This window comes from Glycine soja, chromosome 12, assembly GCF_004193775.1.
Source record: "Glycine soja cultivar W05 chromosome 12, ASM419377v2, whole genome shotgun sequence".
Taxonomy (NCBI): domain Eukaryota; kingdom Viridiplantae; phylum Streptophyta; class Magnoliopsida; order Fabales; family Fabaceae; genus Glycine; species Glycine soja.
Window position 1 is genome coordinate 8145348 of NC_041013.1, and position 22115 is coordinate 8167462.

Genomic DNA, 22115 nt, shown 5'->3' on the forward strand with positions numbered 1-22115 from the left:
CAAAGATTTGTACTTAAACTTGAAAAAAAAATGAGACTCTGACTTGTAAGGTTCATCAACTATGTCACAAGCAGGTGGCATCTCGCAACAGTATGATGTAATATGAAATTTGGGGTGGAAAATGAGGCAAGGAAAAAGAGTTACCTTCTCATACCAGTAAATTATAAAATTGACAGCGATGGATGGGAGGTTATTTGGTATGCAATTATTTTTTGAATATTTAGATAAGTAGGAACTATATGGTGTTCAGGGATTGTTCTACACATGTCTCGGATATGATGGAAAAGGAAGTGGCTTAGATTTCGAAAGGCAAATTTTATATATATACCCTCTCTGTCTGCTTGGATGTCTAATTCAATGGATTGCTATCAAGGTGGAGCTATTTAAATAGATATATAAAGTAACAGGAAGTTTCGAGGATTATGATACAGGATTGCCAGTGCTTCATCATACGAAGTGTTGTGCCAAGATGAGATTTTCCTTCACAAAAGAATGAGTTTTTTGTATGAACAAGAATAAGCAAAATGCAGAAAAAGGATGAACTAAAACTGCAGAGAGCTCACAACAATCACTTTTATTCAATCTCTGCAGAATTTCTCTGGTTACAGAAATCTCTCTTATGATCTAGACTATGCAAGAAGAAGAAATAGAAACACTATTTCAAGTCTAACTAACCCAACCAATTTAAAACTAATTAACTGTTACATGCTATAACAGAATACAGAAAAATACTAAGTTGGTAAAGAGTAAGAGAACTAACTAATGGTTGTTAATGAATCAACATACAACACCAAGAATATGCAATCATGAGATATGTGGCTGTGCAGTTGTATGCAGCTCATAATAGTGATGCAGGAAGGATGGGATATTTTTTGGTGCAAGTAGTATTGTTTCGGAGGAAGCCATATGTGATTATTTCTGTGGTGGCATTAGGTAGTTATCAAGTAATTTGTGTGGAAGAGTTGCATGGATATTCTGATCAGGGGCGTTACTGTATAGCTTGTATCTGTTCGAGCAATTTTTATTTTTTTTGTAATTCTGGTTTTGGCCATTTTGGTACTTCTTGTACCAAGTCTGGTTTTATTTCAATAAAAAAATTTCTTTTACCTTGTTCAAAAAAAACCTTCTCATATCATTTCTTGTTATGTAGAAAAAGCTGGGACTTCAGAGATTTTAGCCATCCTACCCGGATATCCTGACAATGTGAGAGTCAATGAAGAAGGTGATTTTTGGGTAGCTCTTCATTGTAGAAGATATATGTTTGCATACTACAATGGTATCTAACCAGAGATAAGGAAAATCATACTCAAGCTTCCTATACCGATAAAGATTCAATACCTGATTCAAATAGGAGGTCACCAACATGCAGCAGTTATCAGGTATAGCCCTGAAGGTAGACTTTTGCAGATTTTGGAGGACAGTGAGGGGAAAGTTGTTAAAGCAGTGAGTGAAGTGGAGGAGAAGGATGGTAAACTATGGATGGGAAGTGTTCTTATGCCTTTTGTTGCGGTATACAACTTGAAATGATGCTGATTAGATTCTCCCCCACCAAAGATCTTTTCTTTTCTATCTTGAATTGGCCAGTTGAAGAAGTTGAGTTTTGATTCAACATTATCAATAATGGACATTATGGACCTTAAATTCCTGGTTGAAAATCCTGAGATGGGTTTTACTCCCACATTGCCATTAGTGATTACTAAATTCTTCGTCATAGATCAGCATTTTTTTTTTTTGTTGAAATTAAACAAATGAAGAGTAAATATGCAACATGTTACATAAACAATACAATCATAAAGAACTGTTAGTTTGGCTTGGTTTGATCTTCGAAAGTGTCTGTTTATACGTGTAGGTCTTCAAAAGAGTGAACTTGTTAGAAACTATAAATTACTACTATAAAATATAGAAAATAGAAGAGAACGGTTAAGGAATAAGATACCAGAAACTAATTCATTTAATGTGGTATTGTGAGAGTCATTAGGGGTTGATTTGATTTATTTGTTTTGTTAGGGATAAAATTGAAAATTAATATTATATGTAGTGACCAAAAATTGATCTGACTCAACTATTTAAATATAATTTCAAACTAGAATTACATCACAATTTGTTAGTTTCTAAAATATGATTTTTTAAAACTAATCTATCTTTCAATTATTTTTTTTGCAAGAAATATAAACATTATTTACTTTTAGTTTATAAAAATATGTTAGTACTTAGTACAGAAATAAATACACATTAATCATAACACATGTTTGAAAAATTCTTATTTTTCTATAATTTTTATATATATTTAAAAACAAACATTTATTTATTTAAAATAAAGTAAACCATTGAAATAAAATAAATCACACTAGAAAGAGTTGAATAATATATTGGATAAACTTTTTGAAATTTTTCACAATGGAAGTGATTATAGATAAAACAATTATGGGTAAATTTTTCGCAAGTAATAAAGGATTGTTGTCTAATGATTTATAGACAACAATTTTTAAAGAAAACTTGTGTGTAAAAGATGTGTCAATAATATGTTGTATGAATATTATGACAAATTAAAGGAAAGTAGTACAAAACATTTAATTTTATACTAATTTATTCAATCCCGAGTTACACTCCGTTCTCCTTTATTAACTAATAAAAATTTTCTTTGATAAAATTGATTAAAATAATATTCTAGCATGTCACTGCTTGTTTAAAAGTATTCTCTAGGTCACTATTGACACAATCCTGAAACTTCTTCTAAATTTAAGACATTTAAGTGTTATTTTATCATTAAGTCACTATTGACCTTCTCAAACAACTATTTGGAAATAAAATAAGAAACTTTGACACTCACGGAGTGCGTTTACAATGAAAAACTTAGTTCTCCAAACACAACTTTGTTAGGCAAAGAGTAAACTCTCTTATCTTAGTGCTTCTCTCAAAATGATATCCTTTTGTTTCACTTTTCAATTCTTGGTTTGATCACTTTTTCACTTATTTTTTGACATTTTTAATGTTGAAATGAATTTTTTTTATAGCTGTTGTAGGAGCAAATCTTCATTGGGATCAACGCAGTCAATATTTGACCGTTGTCAGTTTTTATGGTGTATTGACAGTTGGAGGTGTGAATCTTTCTAAATAAAACAAGCTCTTCACGATTTTAGTATCAGATTAATTTTGACATTTCTAAATTTGTTTCAATCATGTTAGATTTAAACATTAGTTTAAATCAAGTAATAATCTAAAGGAAACACTATCTAACATGAATGAATTTGCTGGACTAGACTTATGAAAGATAGAAATATTTATGCTAAATGTTTGCGTTCATTTGAATGTGTGATAAAATCATCGTGAATGATCCATTGTTTTTCAATGTTTGTTCTCTTAGTAATATATTAGACGCTGAATATTATTCTTAAAAAAAAAAAAACAGATACAGGATGTATGCAATCATAAACTAAGCTAAAAAATAGGAAATTATTAACATAATGCTTCCATATGATATGTCCTATATTCTTAAATGTGAATCATTAATAATTATAAATTTATGTATTTTTTGTTATTCATTCAAATCAAAGAAAATGAATGGATTGTGCAGTGATGAATCATTGAATTCTACCCACCATACATGTTTAATATTTAAATACTGAAAAAATCATTTATATACTAAGAAAAATGAATTATATTTTTCTAACATTTGACTTTATATTTATTTACACTTTAATAATTTTTCCTTTCAAAGCAAGCTGAATTTAAATAATAATAAATTAATAATAGAGGTTTTCAGCGAGGGTCACAACACAACACACTCGTTCAGCTTGTTGGAGCAAAGTTTTCTCTGTTCTCCCGCCTCAACCTCAACGCACAAATGGTAAGTTAGGGTTCTTCTTTCTTCTTCTTCTCTCGTTCTCTTTCTCTTCTCTTTGCTCTTTTTTAAATACCGTTACTTCGCGTTTCAATTATCTTCCTTCATGCTTTCAAATTCGTTACCTAATGTTTTTATTTTTCTTTATTCGAATTATTACAGAGTGATATAAGGAAGTGGTTCATGAAAACACATGACAAGGGCAACAATGCCGCTTCCTCCAAGCCTTCCAATCAACCTAAGCCTTCTTCCGATAAACCCCATTCCGAGAAAACGGTGAGCATTGCTTCTGTTTATTTTATTCTATTCTATTTTATTTTTTAAGTAGCTCATGATGATAATTTATTTATTTGTTTTTTACATTGCCCTCTGAACCAATATGTCGTTTTGGGACAATTTTTGTTGATGGTTTGTTTGCTTGAAAATTGTTTCTAGGTATTTTTTTTGTTTTTCAAATAAATGTTGTGATTTTTTTTTATTAATTTGGCCGAGTCATAACTAGATAGGTTCTGGTTGAAATGGTTCTCTTGATAGTTTTTTTCTTCAAGTGATTTGCAATTCAAGGACCTAATTGTTAGGGCTTAGGAATAGTAGGGTAATTGAATGCATGAAAATTTTTTGAGTGGAAAGGAGAAAAAATGTTTTTTCTCTTCTTGCAGGTGGCTGGAGGTCAGGAAAGTTCAGGGAGGAGGATAACTAGCAAATATTTTAATTCTAACAAGCAAAAGGGGAAAGACAAGAAAGAAATGCAGGAGCTCCCTGCTAAAAGAAAGAATATGAAGGACAGTGAGGAAATACCGGAGCCAAAGAAAATTCATGAAGATGATGGAGATGACTCTGTGTTGCCCACTAATAAAAAGAAGTTAGCTGACACCACTCCAACAAAGAAGTTGAAGAGTGGATCAGGTAGGGGGCTTCCCCAGAAATCTGCAGTTTTGGAAGAAAGTGATGAAGATGATGACAAAGATGCTGTGTCTGCTGCTAAATCTGCTGGAAGGGGTGATGGTGGAAGAGGAGCACCAGGGCGATCAACTAGTGGGAGAGGTAGAGGGGGTGGGAGGGGTGGATTCATGAATTTTGGAGAAAGAAAAGATCCTCCACACAAAGGAGAAAAGGTTCAAATTTATCAAACCTATGGATCTATAGATTTTTTTTTTTTGCCAATGCATTGAAACTTCTTTTGTGTGTCAGGAAGTCCCTGAAGGTGCTCCTGACTGTTTAGCTGGCTTGACTTTTGTGATCAGTGGAACACTGGACAGGTATTTAATTCTATATTTTATATAGATTTCTCATATTTTTCTTGACTTGCTTGATTCAGAACTCAGTTTGCAGTTTAATCATTCCTCATCTTTTATCCCCCCTACCCAATTTTTTTGTTATTGTTTTGGTTCTCTTTCTATTTTTGAATGTTTAGGCCTATATATCACATTTCACTGATTTGAGTCTTTATATATTTTTTCTTTTGCATACTGACAGTTTGGAACGAGAAGAAGCAGAAGATTTGATTAAACGCCATGGCGGCCGTGTCACTGGATCAGTCAGCAAGAAAACGGTTAGATAAGGCTTTTTATTCAATTGTAATTGAATTCACATAAAAGCCATGGTGGCCGTGCCACTGGATCAGTATGTGATTAACACCCTTTGTTTGCAGAATTATCTGTTATGTGATGAAGATATTGGGGGGCGGAAGTCTGAAAAAGCCAAACAGCTAGGGTTAGCATTGTTATATTTGCAAAGTATTTTAACAGTTTCTACATTGTACTACCACTTATGTTGCATATTTCTCTTTCATTATATAGAACTTCCTTCCTCACAGAGGATGGTTTGTTTGATATGATTCGTGGCTCAAAACCTGCAAAAGCTCCTTCACAAGAAGACAAGAAACCTGTGAATAAGGCTGTTGCAGTAGCATCCCAGTCAAAAGTTTCTCCGAAATCACAAGTTAAGGGTATGCCCTAATAAGTGTATGCTTGGTGTCTTCTATTTTCTGCATTGCTTGGTTGTGCTTTTAATTATCCTTATTTTTTGATATTCATGAATTAGCTGCAGCTCTTAAAATAATTTATTACAATCAAAGGGTATTTGTTTGTTTATGTTCTGAGTTGCATTCCTTTGTCAACAAATGCAGTCCCTCTGTCTTCACGCTCACCTTCTAAGCAAGCCAAGCCAAAGACTGCTACTACTGTTCAGTCTTCTTTGATGTGGACTGAAAAATATCGACCTAAAGATCCAAAGGATATCATAGGGAATCAGTCACTTGTATAATCACTAGTCTTCATTATCATATTTTGATGGTTATATTGTGTTCTTATATATACCTAAATTTGAATAATAAGTTTTCACTTTCTTAAATGTAATGGTGTACAGGTTTTACAGCTTCGTAATTGGTTGAAAGCTTGGAATGAGCATTTTTTGGACACTGGTAACAAAAAGCAGGGAAAAAAGCAAAATGACTCTGGTTTGAAAAAAGCTGTCTTGTTAAGTGGAACTCCTGGTATTGGAAAAACAACTTCTGCGACGTTGGTCTGTCAGGAGCTTGGTTTCCAAGCCATAGAGGTGGCAATATTTCTTGTTAAATTTATATATTTGGAAAAGGTATTTTACCATCTAATTTCTCTCACCTACGTCCATACATGCATTGAAGGTAAATGCTAGTGATAGCCGTGGAAAAGCTGATAGCAAAATTGAAAAAGGAATTAGTGGAAGCAAGACAAATTCTGTTAAGGAACTTGTAACCAACGAGGCCATTGGTATTAATATGGGACGGTTGGTCTCTCATCATAATATGTAATTTGTCTGTCCATAATGCACCTTGTTAAATCTCTATAATTGTAAATTTCAGGTCAAAGCATTACAAATCTGTGCTCATTATGGATGAAGTTGATGGGATGTCAGCTGGTGATAGGGGTGGTGTTGCTGATCTTATTGCTAGCATCAAGATATCAAAAATTCCTATTATCTGCATTTGCAATGACCGTTACAGCCAGAAACTGAAAAGCCTTGTGAACTACTGTTTGCTTCTAAGTTTTCGGAAGCCTACAAAGCAACAGGTCTTTCTTTGTTTATTATTAAAAAAAGTTATTGTTTCTCTTTTACTTTAATTTAAAATTTTTATTTTGATTAGGTCCTTTTGTTGCTCTCTTTTGAACTGAACCATATGGGTTTGTTCAGTGTTGTTTATTTAGCTTGTGAAAACATTAGGCATACTGTCTTCTCCCTGATTTTTGGTTATTTATGTTTGAAATATTAGAGTTGACTTTGCCATTTACTTGAACAAATGGGTCTTATAATGCTTGAACTTCTGGGAGATGGAAAATTGGAACCCTTTTCATCAAGGCTAATACCTGACTTCTAACCATGCAATAGTTCTTGTTCCTTTCAAGACCACACTATTTTACATTACTATGGAATGAGAACAAGCATTATACGTAAGCACACACATTTTTGAAATATGTACTTTCTTTTATTGGATTTACCATGTTCTTGAATGTTATAACCTATAACTTAAATCCCAAATATGAACCTCCATCGCTTTCAATGTGTGACTTTCTTGAATTGAATCTGAATATTTTTTTACTGCAAAGGATCTTGACATTGAAACATTCTTTATTGATAGTCTTGAGTGAATATGGTTACAATTATTATATTTAATATAGGAGAAAGTGTGTGTGTGTGTGTGTGTGTATTCTCTAAACTTCTATTTTTTAATCTATCTCCTTGATTGAATATAATATTTGACTTCATATTCTAACAGATTATGTGTAGCCAGATGGATAAATGATAGGTAGAAGACAATACAAAAGGTGAAGATTCAATTTCACGGTTAAGGAGAAAAAAAGAGAGAAGGGAAAGGGAGTCTAGTCTAACCTTTATAAAAGGGAAGTAAAACTAGGGAATTCTTATGATCACTGCCAACGTATGAAAAATTATTGCAGTGATGAGTGATGAATAAATTGTAATTTGGATAGTAAATGAAGTACCTCCAGCCATATAAAACTCTATTAAGTGTCATATTTTGCTTCAACTGTAGAAATCATTTAATTGTTTTGGGGAGTGAAGCCAGAGGATTGTTGGTCGTTAATTTTTTGACATAATGATTGTTGCAGCCTTGCAGGTTATTCCGTTTTATCCCCCTTCCCCTCTGACAGATGACGTGTATAATCTGAACAACAAATTATTTCCTTAGATCATGAAAGTGATTTTTATTACTGTTCAGTGACATGTGATCCATCATCTATGAGGATCTGATTGACTTAGTTTTTTTATGTAGTCTGCATACCCTAGAATTCAAGTCAGCCAAGTCTATCTGACAACATTTAGCTTTAGTTTTTGATAATTTCCTTTGCATGTTAAAACAAATATGCTGTGGTTCAAGAGTTTTGAACTTAATATTTTATTTATGCAAGATGGCAAAGAGGTTGATGGATGTTGCAAAGGCTGAAAGACTTCAAGTTAATGAGGTGATTTCTTTATAACTTATGAAGTTCCATCTTATTTTGTGGGGATTTTTAACTTTAATTAATTGTGTGGACTTTGAGGGTTCAAAATTACTTGAATCATTTATATCCATTCCTTAAAAATTATAAAATATTTTCTTCATATTGACTAAACTATTTTCTTGAATCGTTCACCATGGTTTTTTCAGATTGCACTTGAGGAATTAGCAGAAAGAGTTAATGGAGATATGCGAATGGCACTAAACCAGTTACAGTATATGAGCCTCTCTATGTCAATTATCAACTATGATGATATTAGGCAGCGCTTTCTTACCAATGCAAAAGATGAAGACATTTCACCATTCACAGCTGTTGATAAGTATAATATTTATATTGTCAATGTACTACACTTTAAACTTGTTATATATGTTAATTCTAAATTTCTAATTGCTTGTTTGGCCTACATTGTTGTGAGTTGTATCTTTATTCTTAATATTGTGGTTGCTTACTTTCCATTCAATCTTTCTTCCCCTTTCAAACTGTTTAATTTGTTAACCTTTTATTTATTTATTGGCATTGGATTCAATGATCTGTTTAGTGTTATCAGATTACTCTGATATTTAGAAGTAAAAATCAATGATGTGGCTATAATTGAATATTGCATGCCTTCATTCATGACATTGCAATTCCAACGAGCTTTCATAAAGGACTAAAATAATAGTATTTTATTCCCCTAGAAACAGGCTCGGTATCAAATATCAACAAATTATTAGCTAGATTTTTCTGATAAAGAGGAGACAATATGGACTTTCAATTGGTACTGAGGGGTTAAAAAAATGTTTAGAATGAAGACCTAATTGATATGGTCTCTGGGAAACAATTGATTTTATTGTATAAAAATAGTTCTGTATAAAATGTGGTTCTCTTAACTATCTTTGTTGTTCCAGTTAACACTTGTCATTATTGACAATGTTACCTTGGAATGATTATATTTTCAAGTAACCAGTTTAAGGATCCCAACTTTCATTTCAACTGTTGAGTTGTAACTGCTATTTATTATGTTGTTTTTCACTAGTTTGCTCTGATGCAAGTGTGAATGTGATGGCATTTATAAGGTTTATACTTTATAAGTTGTAGATATGTGGATTTGTTGGCATTTCATAGTTTGATTCAGTGGGGCTCTGCATGGCTATGTTTTGATCCTTTGAAATCTGAAGCATTATCAGTCCAGAAGGTTGTGGCTGAATTCAATTTCATGATAACTTCTCTTGTAGGCTTTTTGGTTTTAATGCTGGGAAGTTGAAAATGGATGAGAGGATAAATCTTAGCATGAGTGATCCTGATCTTGTTCCTCTTATTATCCAGGTTCTTTAATTTTTTTCCTTTTTTTTTTTTCAATTTAGCTTGTTTGGAATTATTATCTTTGAAGGCCTATTGCATGATGAAATTGGTGCTTAATGGTTTGGATACCACTTCTTGCATTAACCTCATTCAACTTTGATTGATCAAATTTGATTTCACATGTTTTTATTAAGTTAGCCATATATATTTGTATTAACCACATTTTTGTTAGCAAAAATCAAAGAATGATTTAAGTTAATTTTGGTTAACAATGAAATGGTATTAGATATCGATATCATTTGATATACTAATTAGATGTTAGAGTAGACTATATTGAAAATATATCTGAAACCTGCCCAAGGAAAAATTGATCCTTGCACAATCTTATTCTTGAATGCTGCAAACTTGAATTATATGGAGTATTTCAAATTCTTCATATAACTATTCTTTATGGCATTATGCATGGCAGGAAAATTATATTAATTATAGACCAAGCATGGCTGGTAAGGATGACAGTGGCGTAAAACGCATGAACCTGATTGCCCGTGCTGCTGAGTCTATTGCTGATGGGGATATAGTGAATGTACAGATTCGCAGATATCGACAGTGGCAGCTCTCTCAAACTAGTTCTGTTGCTACAAGCATAATTCCGTATGTAGCCTTGTCACTGCTCTGGAAAATAAAATATTTCATTTTTAGAATTTGTTCCATCTAGTTGTTCATCCTTTCTCTTTTTCATCTTTGTTTCAGTGCGTCATTGTTACACGGGCAGAGGGAAATACTTGAACAGGTAAAAATAGTTTGTCTTGTGCAGGCTATTGCAATATGTCCTTCCCACCCAGCCCCCTTCTGTCAGCCACTTTATTTTGAGCTCAGGGAGCGACCATAGTTATCAATGGCACATTTTTGCAGTGGTGTGGCAGAGCAGCCATCTGCTGAGACAGTACATGGATAAGGGTGCATTTTCATTCACGGGTGTCAGCTGTTTTTAATATTGATGGCCCATAAAGCAGAGTTTTGCAGTGCTATAGCACTGCTACAAAGAGGAAATATAAAATCTCATGTTTGCCCTTAAAACCACGTGTTGAGGGGTTTTAAGGGATAAAGTTGACTCCTCTCCCCCCTTCCAGAAGGTCAGAAAATCCTAACGTTAGCAACCAGAGCAGCAAGTCACCCGTCTCCAGCCAAAATTTCTTTCAGTTGGAAACCTCTGTTCTCTCTTCTCTTCTCTCTTCCCCTTGTTCTGCTTCTATGCGGCCAAAGTGGCAGAGCCACCCATCTCCAGCAACATTCACCCATCTCTCTTCTCTGTATTCTGCAGTTCTGAATCTGATTAAGGCTTTTATTGAGTGTTCCTTACAACCTTCACTTTTCTCTCATTGAGCATTTATATGTATATGCTATTAATTAATAAATCATATGAATTGTGTAAAAGAAATATGACAATAGTGGCTATCGCGCTATTATAGTGTTCAGAGTTGGCCACTACACAATACACACCACTATCCAAGATTGACAACTAAGGGTACAGGAAAATGTCTTGCATCCGTGATTCTTAAATTTACATGTATTATATATGTCCTTGTATTAATCTCATAATAGGCTGGACTTTTGACTTAGTTTCATTGCATTCCCCCCTATTTAGATACTTAGTTAGAGATATAAAACTGTTAACTGTTTAAAATATCTTCACCTAAAACATTTGGGTAGAGTCATGGATGATTTTACATCACAAATTGTAGTTATGTGTGCAGCATGGTGGGCTTTTGTGGATTGTCCTTTTTTTTCCTACTGTTTTTTCATTGAACTCATCTGATTTTGCTTTTAGTTTTGTATCACAACTTGCATTATATCTACAGGGAGAGCGAAATTTCAACCGGTTTGGTGGGTGGCTGGGGAAGAACTCGACAATGGGCAAAAACTTAAGGCTTTTGGATGATCTTCATGTTCACATTCTTGCTTCTCGTGAATCTAGTTCAGGAAGGTAAATATGAATTCAATATTTTACCTTAAGTTTGCATCTTCTCTCATGCATCCAATTCAGGGAGTTTAATTTCATCTGGTTACTTGCTGAATGCTTTTGTCGATACTTGAAAATTATTTGTAAACCTTGATAATTTTGGTAAGATTATGGATAGAAATCAAGTGCAGCTCAAACCCTTTAAATTTGTCTGTCAATATGTTATTGATTTTCATGTGTTGAATATAATGTCAATCTTAGCTTAGACGCTTCTATTTTATGCACTACAAATCTGGGGTACAATTTGGTATGGTATGTATGTGCTTACCTATTATGTTTTGGAAGTTACATGTCCAGTAGACTTTTGGTAAAAGCCGAGATCTCCATTACAACGATGTCTCTAGTAGACTCATTATAATCATGCTTCACTAAATGGTTGCAGGGATACCATTCGCATGGAATACCTTACTCTTCTTCTTAAACAAATGACAGAGACCCTGCGAACCCTGCCCAAGGTTGGTTAAAGTAAACGTGCTTCTTTAGTTCTAAACATACTGAATGTTTTAAGCTGATTTGCTTAACTTGATTTAATCTCATTGCTCTTTTCGAAATGATCAGGCTGAAGCAGTTCAGCAAGTTGTGGAATTTATGAATACATACTCTATCAGTCAGGAAGATTTTGATACTATTGTAGAGTTATCAAAATTCAAGGTTCCTTGACCATATTTTTTATGTTTTGTTTACTACAAACTTCTCTCAACCTGGGGTTAATTTTTTGATATTCTATGAATCAGGGTCATCCTAATCCACTAGATGGCATACAGCCTGCCGTTAAGTCAGCCTTGACAAAAGCATACAAAGAGCAAAGCACATCTCGGGTTGTTCGAGTTGCAGATCTAATCACTCTTCCTGGAGTAAAGAAGGTCCCTAAGAAGCGTATTGCTGCTATTCTGGAACCAGCTGGCGAAGAAGTGGAAAAAGGTGAAGGTGATGCCTTGGACGAGAGCGAAGAGGAGAACAGCTCTGATACAGAAGAGTTGGGTAAGTTATGTGGTTTTTATTGTTATTCTTTTTATATTGATTGATTGCTTTTACAATTTTCTTTATGTGATACTTTAGAGGGCACCACCAAGGGCGAGAAGCTGCAATCAGAACTTCAAAGCTTGAATTCAAAGGGTAGGTGGTCATCATATGCCATCAGCATTTTGATTGATTGGACTTTTAGGTAATTTATCTTTAAATACATGAGCTTCCATGATTTCTGATATATATATATATATTTGTGCATGTAGCCACGCAAGTACAGTTGGAACTGAAGGGAACGGGAAATTCAAGTTCTAAGAAGACATCGGGTGGTAGAGGTAAAGGTGTTTCTGTATCTGGGAAGAAGGTTGCTCAAGCTCCAAAGACTACTGCAAAAAGAAAAAGGTGAAGAAATATCAAACAATGTGCCTTTCTCTGGAGTCACTACTTGGAGGAATTGTATAGAACCCTGCTCTTTATGTAATTGATTTTTCAGCCTTCACAAATTGTAGGGTTGACTTTAGTAAATTTTCCAAGGACATGGATTACTTATGGTGGCCCTGTTTTTTGAATGTAGACGATGTGTCTGCGTTAGGAGTTAGAACTTTTGCATGCTATATTATGAAGAATTCCCGGATTGAGTTGTTTCTCTTCTATTCCCTGATATTCTGCAAGGACATGAATGGCGATATGATGTTGCCTGGATGAGTGATGTTACATATCAAAAGGGGGAAATTGAATGAATTGATTGTAAATAATTGAAAGATTTTACTCCTTGCGGCCCATAATAATTAAAGTTGTCATTTAATTTTTTTACTTATATTTCTTATAATATTAATGATATAGATAATAAAAATAAAAACTAAATTAATAATGATAAAGTAAATTTTGTAAAATTAGTTTTTTTATATATTTATTAGTTTTTCTTTTTCTGATATTAGAAGACTTGGATGATTCTTTCAATGTATAATTTTTGGGTTCAATAGAATTCATAGGTATAGTAAGAAATCTTATCAAATAGTAATTTTTTCTTTTCATCATATTTTGATTGTTGATTCGATATATAGTGTACAGATTAGCATGATAGTTATGATGGGACTGAGCAAGGACATTTTTTGCCTCCCCTCTAAGGAAAATGAAATTTTTGCCATAACTAAACCCTATGATATTTTGAGAATAAAATTTATTATAAAAAAAATATACAATAATTAAAAAAGTCAACATCCTTTTCTCTTATAGTTAAATTGTAACGTTGATTCCTTTAGTTTTTTAAATTTATGATTTTGATTTTGATCTTTAATCATGGTAACATTTAATCTTTTATTTTTATAAATTAATGAATTTGATTATATGTTAGATTATTAATTAATAATTAGACTAGTAGAATTATTAAGTTAATTATAAATAGGATACAAGAGGGCGAGCTCTGGTGCAGCGCTAAAGTTGTGCCTTGGTGACTTGTTGGTCGTGGATTCGAATCCGGAAACAGTCTCTTTGTATATGATGAATAGGATACAAGATATAAGTTTTTAACCTTACCGCAAATCTAAACCATTAAAACAAATTAAACTTACGGTTTATCATATTTTAATTAAAAATTAAAAAAAAATCTGGATTACTCTACCTAACGAAGGGGAAGGCTTCCAAACACCTTTCCCCAAGATTCGGATGTTGTAAATCGAGGGTACACTATCGACTAAAATATATAACTGCAAATAGTTTATGAGAAAACCGAGTGAATTATCATATATTCATGATTGGATTTGTTTATGTTTTCATTAAATGCCTTGTGAGATCACTCACCAACCATTATAATTCTGCATTTTTTTCATTACTTAATAAAATGCATTGTGTTAGAGGATCCAAATCTGCGTGGGCTATACCAAGCTCTTGGGATGTGGTTGTTGTGAGGTCAAAATTAGGAAAGTGACTTGTCGACTCAACTTAAAAACGTCAACTGCTTCTCCACACGAGTGAGCAATCTTGAGATAATAATAATAATAATAGTAATAATAATAATAATAATAATAATAATATTTTTTGAGGTAAACATATTTTTTATTTTTAATATTCATCTAATAAATTAAAAACATATAAAAGCACATGGATGATATTAAATGAAATGTATAGTATTAAAATATTTTAAAACTTCTTGTCCATTTTTGTTTTTATTTGTGTTGTTAGAATCGCAATCGTTGACTAGCGACTTCATAGCTATGATGTTGAGGGTTTATGATGGGACGTTATTTTTGTATGAGAATTATAAGAAAAAAATGGGGAGAATTTGTGATTAAAGCTGATGAGTTTATCAATTTAGCCCCTTAACTACAAAGTGGCATCAAAGTCATTCTTCGCACAAACTTCAAAATTGATGTCATTTTTTTGCTACGTAATTTTTATTTTTATTTTTAAAAGGACTAAAATGATGTTCATTAGAATATATGATTGAGACTCTGAATTATGTAATGTTTCTCTTATTAAAGGGCTAAATATCAATTTTTTTATTCAAAAGAAGTAAATTAATACTAGTATAAGTTATCTTTCGAGAATCAAATTAGTATTGACAGAGTCACCAAAATGGAATGATAGTTTATCCAAAAATCATTCACCATTCTTTATTTAATTTACAGAAATTTCAGTATGATTAGCCTCAAAAGTTCATCTTGTTCAATAATATTTTATCCTGCATCATATTATTGGTGTTTATGAAAATACCAAATACGTTTTTTTTAAGAACCAGTGTTTATGCATACCATTACTTTTCTTTCACAGTTTCACCTATTTTAGGAGTGCGTTTGATTCATGAAAAAAAATAAGAGATTCAACCTCGTATAATGTTTTGTTTCGTATCTAATCAAAGTAAAAATACAATATTATCCTTATTTATTTGACTTTTCATTATCTCATATATTTTTTCTTTTTTCATATCTATCTACTTCTCTAAACATTTATCTCCAAATGTTGTTGTTCACTTTTTGTGCATTATTACTTTTTTTTATTGTTAATTTATTCAAATATTTCCATTATCATCTTTCTCCTTTTCATTGTTTTTTTTTTTGGCCAATTCTGGGAGGCCACATCACGCCGTTGTGCCGTCGCCATTGCTGTGACCCTATGGTGGTCTCATGCCACCAAGTCCTGCGTCCGATGGAGTCAGGGCCGCACCTCCTCCATAGAGGTGTCTCTCCTTTGTTGCACATCAAATAAGATATAACATAAAATTATTTGGACTGTACATCAACCACCAAACAACTTATGGTACAAAAAATTGTTCTGTGACTTAGCTACTTGACCAGTACTATTTTATTTGTCTTATTTTTTTAGAAAATCAAATACACCCTATGTGTGAAGGTTAAACATAAGCTCATGAAATAGCCAAATGCCTACTCCAACTTTTATATTTTTAGTTAGTGAGTTTTGATTTTAGTTTTTAAAAAAAGTTAATTTTCATTCGTCAAAAAGTTTAAATTTTATTTTTAATCTCTATTATTATGTTCAACTCGTTAACTACTTGTATATTTAATAGAAGATAAGTGATCATCTCAAATAATACCTTTTAGTTTTGGTGGTGCTATGTCAACATGTCATACTTCCAAAAAAATTTCTACATTCCTAGAATAAATGTTATTTAACAAACTTTATGAACCAAAAATCAATAAAAATCAAGACTAAAACTAAAATTAGCTCATTGTATAAGACCAATAGCAAAAATTTTAAATTTTAGAAGAATAAAAAATAAAGAAAAAAAATTATAGATACCAAAATTAAAACACACTCATTTAATAAAAACTAAAAACATATTGTTGTAATGCAACATTTTCTACCAGTTCTTCAAAATTAAGAAAATTCTCAACTGTGATTAAGTACATTGCCATGATGTAAGAACAAGTCCTGACTAGCCATTTCCTAACGATATGGTGCTCAAATTTCTGTTATTTACTCGCGCCAAGGAGTTGATATAGTCATAGAGAATTAGAGACAATGAGCACGGCATTTTCAAAGTTCACCACGTCATTGACAGGACCTTATTAACTATAACAATAATAACTTATTAACTTCAATGTGAATAGCAAGAAATAAATTAAGTATCTTGTTAACATGAACAATTTATTATAGAGATCTTAGGAGAGGTACAAAAAATTATGGATAGCGAGTCCATGCATGTAAGCTTGAAACATGTCCATTACTCGCAATCAAAGACCAAAAAATATAGAATAAAATAGTTTTACCAACACAATAATCCCTCTTTTAACAGTGACAGATTATTACTGACAACACAAATATAAACTGAAGCAAATTTTTCTTCTTCTTTTGATTCTAACTAAAAGTATAATTTTTCCAAACAGATGAGGGGTAATTATAGGTAATACAAAGGGATGAAGAGGAAATGTACAAAATGTCATTACAAAAAAGAATCATTTTATTGATTATTACTGTATTTCCATTTGCATTTTTTGAGTAAAGTTACTGAATCGGGCACAGATTTCACTGCCATCTTATTACATAAAACCTTCTCATCCCACCAACACAACCTCCTAACGATTTGTAGCAGCACTACTAACTGAAGCTAAATTGCATTATAATATACTCAGTGCACTATATATTGTTTTTTACTAGACTCGAGAAACTTTTGTTCTCTAGTCCAAGACCCAAATCCACAAGGAGAAAAATCGAGGAGAAAGAAAAAAGAGCATCACAAAAACGTGGGAAAACCAAATCCATAGCAGCTGCTATTAACCCATTTCAAGTAAGCTGGCCTTCATACTCCGTTGACTTTTTACATCTGTGGAATTTCCTGTGCAGCTGCATCAAGGCATGTGCAATCAGTGTAAGTAAATTAAAAATGTTTACAGGAAAATAATAAAGGTGAAGGTCAACTCAATGGCAATTAGGAAAATCACATAGTTAAGTATTGTATTAACTAACCCCAACACCCCTAAGCAAAATGAGTAGGGCAAAACTTAAATACATTTTGCGTTGTTCTTCAATTAGAATCGGAGTTTCATCTAAGTAATCTATGTAACAAAGGTTTGTATTAAAGGAGCATGCATATTATCGTGGCGAAACTATAAATTTTGATTGAAAAACAATACGAACAACACTAAAAGAACTATGTGTAAGTTTTTTCTAATTAATATTGGGAGGCTAACACGAAGATTCATATGCCTAAACATTTGAGGTTTACTTTTTTCTTTTTAAATTTTAGTTATTTGATCTTCAAGCTCACATGGTAGAGAGAGAAGACCCATTTAAGGCCAGGTGGCTGATCATAACCGGGTCAAAGGCCTGATGACATGTATTGTGTCTGAGCAGATTTTGTACTTTGATGAAATTGTGCTTTGAAGATCCAATTTTACTTTTACCAATTGGATTTTGTACTGTTACATTATCAGTAACAGTAAGCATAAATGGAACTATGAACTATGTGAGAACATCAAGAAAAAACTGGTCAAAGTTGTTATGCAGGAGCAAGGAAAACATAAACACTCTTTATAATTAATCCTTTATTCAAGTTAACAAGATCTGAATAATAGGCTAAATCCAGTTATCACGTAATATCAGATAAAATTTAGAATCTCACTATTTTTGTTCTTAACTAGTCTTGCTAGCATCCAGATAAGAGCTCTTTATTGACAAGAGATGAATCTAGAGTTCTGTCCAAAGCTTCCAAGCATCCAACATGCTGTTTCCAACAATTTACCTGTCATTCCATTCAAATTTTAGCTTAAACACAAACTATGTGAAGTGATATTTATTGAATCGGTTATGAAGTATCACTGAAATGAGGTAAAGAAAAAAAAACCAAGCAGACCATAGACAAACAATTTCTTTATATAGATTAGCATGTGAAAAGAGATATCAAAGAAATCAACAAAAAACTCATTTAACAAGTCAATCATAGACTTTGATATTATTACAAGGTTGGGTTTGGAGATTACCAAGGTTGAGCTCACAAACATCGAAACCAACATAAAATTCATTCTAGCTGGATAATTGTCTTTTACGTCATTCATCACTTTCCTGTTCTCTCTCTCCATTTCCAATTTTTTTTCCCCCACATGATTACTTTCCATCTAGTTTCCATATTCAAGCATGCACAAAGTAGGAACTTACTAAAATACTCACCAATTTTGTGAGAAATGATGATGAACCATCTAAGAAGCGAAAGGTTATAACTAGAAGATTATCATCAAATATGATTGCTAGTTACTATATGCAAGATAATCGTTACCATTAGTGGGGAAAAACTTGGACCTGGCTTTTCTAAAGTAAGCAATTTACTTCAGAGGATAAAATAATTACTAGTAACTTTTTATGATAAAACAAGCTTTAATAATTGATTTTTCTTCTCAACAACTTAAATAATTTACAGGTATAGCATACACAACATATATTGGTATGGGGTATCAGCACCAGCTAAAATTTGAAACCATGCTACTTAAAGGTCCCATCCCATCAAATAAGATTCATGAAGTTCCATTAGCATTCATCTCCTCTCACCACCATTCAAAGAATTCAACTCCATTTTTCTTGTTTAGCTATAAGAGCCCTCTGGCCATAACTTTTTTTTTTTTCTCAAAAGTTTTCTTTCCACCTTTCAGAAGCTTGACCTAACAAGCAATTCGATACTTTGAGTGGCACCACTTCTGCTTTATAAAGTTTTTTTACTAGTAGTTTCTTAAATCTTAAGAATCCGATTTTCCACATCAATATTTCCTAATAATCGATCCTAACTAACATACACAAACCAGAACAAGCAAGACAACAATATACCCTTGCATAAATTCCCACATATTCCAAACCGCCCTATTCAAGAAACTACCTTAAATAAATAAAAAAAATATGCACTCCCTTGTCCAAATCAACAAAATTGAAACCTCAATAATTGACAACATTAACCCAAAACCAGAACAAGAACAACTCTAGCCACATAATTAAAAAAAAGTAAACGCAAAGAAAAAGCAAACAAATAAATAAATCTAGCCAACCAAATTAAACACACGTCATCCTCACCTTTTTCCCCAGCTTGACTTAATAAACACCCAAACAAACACCACCAACAAAAAAAAAAGGCAAAAGTGAAGAAAAAAAAAAAGAAAAAGCGCACCTCTTCTTTGCTTAACGACGACCTTAGCGGGCTTGGATCGGGTAACGGGCCCAGCCTCTTCCTCCTGAGGCGGAAAGAGAACGCCGTCAATTCCCTGAACGGAGATCCGTCCATCCGTGTAAATATCGGGGTCGAACAAGTACGCGGAAGTGTCCCCGTGCCCGAACTTAACGGAGCCGTCAGCCTCCTGCGCCGTCACCTTGTGCGGCAACCGTAAGGTGTCGTAACGGACCTTCCCGAACCTTCTAACGGCATTGTACATGCTCTCCTCGGTCTGATACTCAGGAATCAAATGATAATACATAATCTGTTCGGGCGAACCCGGTTCACTTAACTGGTCCGTGGTTAACTTCGCCATGGCCTCGTCGTTTGGAGCCAACACCGTCAACACGTAACCCTCCGAAACCAACCGTCCCATCTCCGTCGCCAGTGACGTTAAGTTTACCAGAATATCCGCCATCTCGTTGTAACCGCCGTAATGGAGAAGCGTGTGGATGAAGTCTTTTACTTGCTTCTCCCCATTGAAGTGGTGGCGGGGCCCCCCAGGCCCCGGCGCTGGCGCCGGAGCTAGCGAGGGCCCCGGCGCCATCGCGTCGTAGATCGGGAGCGCCGGCGGAGAACCCGCCGGCGATGCCGGCGCTGGTTTTTTTAACCTGTGGGTTCGCGGGTCGACCTCCGGGGAGGGTTCGGGTTTCACGGCCGCGATGGAGATCAGATTCCGGCGACGGTTGAATTCGTCTTGGACGGAGCGAGGGATTAGTAAAGTGTCGATGCCGTGGATCACTCCGTCGGGTCGGGTCACTGAATCCGGGTTCATGACCCGGGAAGAATCGACATTCCAGTGAGTCAAATTCAGGGACTGGAGAGTGAGGTGGTGGTTCGGAGCTAGCGTTCGGTGCCGGGTCGGGTTATTTGGCCTACCCGGCTTGCCCGTCCCGGTTAGGTATTCGGGTTTGATGATTCTTTTGGGGACGATGTGGGACAAAAGGAGAGTTTGGAGGGATTGGAGATTGCGGGGTTCGAGGAGGAAGCGCTTGAAATCAGGGTCGAGATCGCGTTCGAGGGCTTCATTTCTGGGAGCGAAGATTGTGATGTTGTTGTTCATCACGGTGTTCTCCAGCGTCTGCAAAAGCATGGCTTTTTCCACAAGCTCAGCTACTTCGGTGTAATGCGAGTCCAGCAGAGCGACGAGGATTGAGTTTGAGTTTATCTGACCCTGCGAGAGGGAGAATGTGAGGGTTGGGAGGAGGAAGAGGAGGATCGTGACGCCATAGATGCGAAAATACATGGCGGATTTATCTGTGTTCAGAGTTCAGACAGAACAGAGACAGTGCCTATGTTATGTATGTTCTGTAGCGGTGTGTTTGTGTTGGAGACAAAGGTTTTTTGTTTTTGTTTATTGTTGAGGTTGTTCATTAATGGATGTGGGTAAATCAAGGGGTGTCGGTTCCTTTGTAAAAATCATTGATGGCTTACGTGGCGGGGTTTGATTGGCTCTTTGAGGGGAGAGGGAAGTGAGAAACTGAGTTCTATTGGTGTGGGGTCCAGTAACCCCAACTGCTACCTGGCTCGTGAATAAATGAAGGATAGATAGATAAACCCGCTTTCATTATTGTCAATAATTTTTTTTTTCTTACAATCTTCAAGTGTTTTGACTGTCTCTACTCTCTACTTTCTTTCTTTCCGCGCATTTATTTACTTTTCATGTTTTTGAGTGCATGTTATCAGATAAAAAAATACATTTGAGAAAAGAGAAATTTTGACAAAACATTATAATATTTGTTTTTTTTTATTAATTGAATTTGTATTAGATTAAATACATACACAATATACAATATTTTTAACTTTAATTCAGACGTATTCTAAATAAGTTGTAGAGTGAAGACCGTGAACACAAAGACACTTTTTTAAAATTTTATTTTTAAGTAGCTAGTTTTGGTGTGCATTTGATGGAAGACGAGGGTTAATAATATACTTTTTAATATATTCTTTAAAAAAAATATATATATATATATATATTATTTTTAGTTAAAATTATTAAAAACTACTAGTATAAAATATAAAAAAAACTCATCAAATAGAAAGTAAAATTCACAAAATTGTAATTTTTGATAATTTTAATTAATAATAACAAAAAATGTATTTAATAGTATATATTAGAGAATATATTATTAACATTCTTTTAAGATAAGTTGGTAATGTAAATATTATTGTCTGATTAGTGGATCTTCGACTTCGCGTATTGAAAAAGTGAGGATTAATTAGATGTGCTATACTTTGCAATTAGCACGCAGAGAATAAGTTGTTTAATTTTTTTTATTAAGAATAAGTTGTTTATTAGATTGTGAGTATTGTGTGCGTTTAATATATGGATTGTCTATACCGTGGAATAGATGCATTGAAGCA

General features: G+C 33.7%; 2 protein-coding genes across 2 annotated transcripts; one reads left to right on the forward strand and one right to left on the reverse strand.

Moving 5' to 3' along the window:
- The first annotated feature begins 3761 nt into the window (after nt 1-3761).
- On the forward strand, nt 3762-13389 carry LOC114380276 (replication factor C subunit 1-like). Its single transcript, XM_028339279.1, has 22 exons — nt 3762-3847; nt 4004-4117; nt 4501-4956; nt 5033-5100; nt 5318-5393; nt 5493-5554; nt 5641-5789; nt 5970-6100; nt 6209-6397; nt 6486-6607; nt 6684-6891; nt 8248-8301; nt 8487-8656; nt 9552-9642; nt 10088-10269; nt 10369-10408; nt 11478-11602; nt 12021-12093; nt 12197-12289; nt 12373-12619; nt 12698-12754; nt 12871-13389. The coding sequence occupies exons 1-22, from the start codon at nt 3845-3847 to the stop codon at nt 13008-13010; spliced, it is 2850 nt and encodes a 949-aa protein (XP_028195080.1). The 5' UTR covers nt 3762-3844; the 3' UTR covers nt 13011-13389.
- Nucleotides 13390-16978: 3589 nt separating this feature from the next.
- Nucleotides 16979-21427, reverse strand: LOC114379923 (fasciclin-like arabinogalactan protein 16). Its single transcript, XM_028338746.1, has 3 exons — nt 19710-21427; nt 18183-18302; nt 16979-17404 (listed from the first exon to the last, which is right to left on the reverse strand). Exons 1-2 carry the CDS (start codon nt 20995-20997, stop codon nt 18229-18231), a joined length of 1362 nt encoding a protein of 453 aa, XP_028194547.1. The 5' UTR covers nt 20998-21427; the 3' UTR covers nt 16979-17404; nt 18183-18228.
- Nucleotides 21428-22115: the final 688 nt, after the last annotated feature.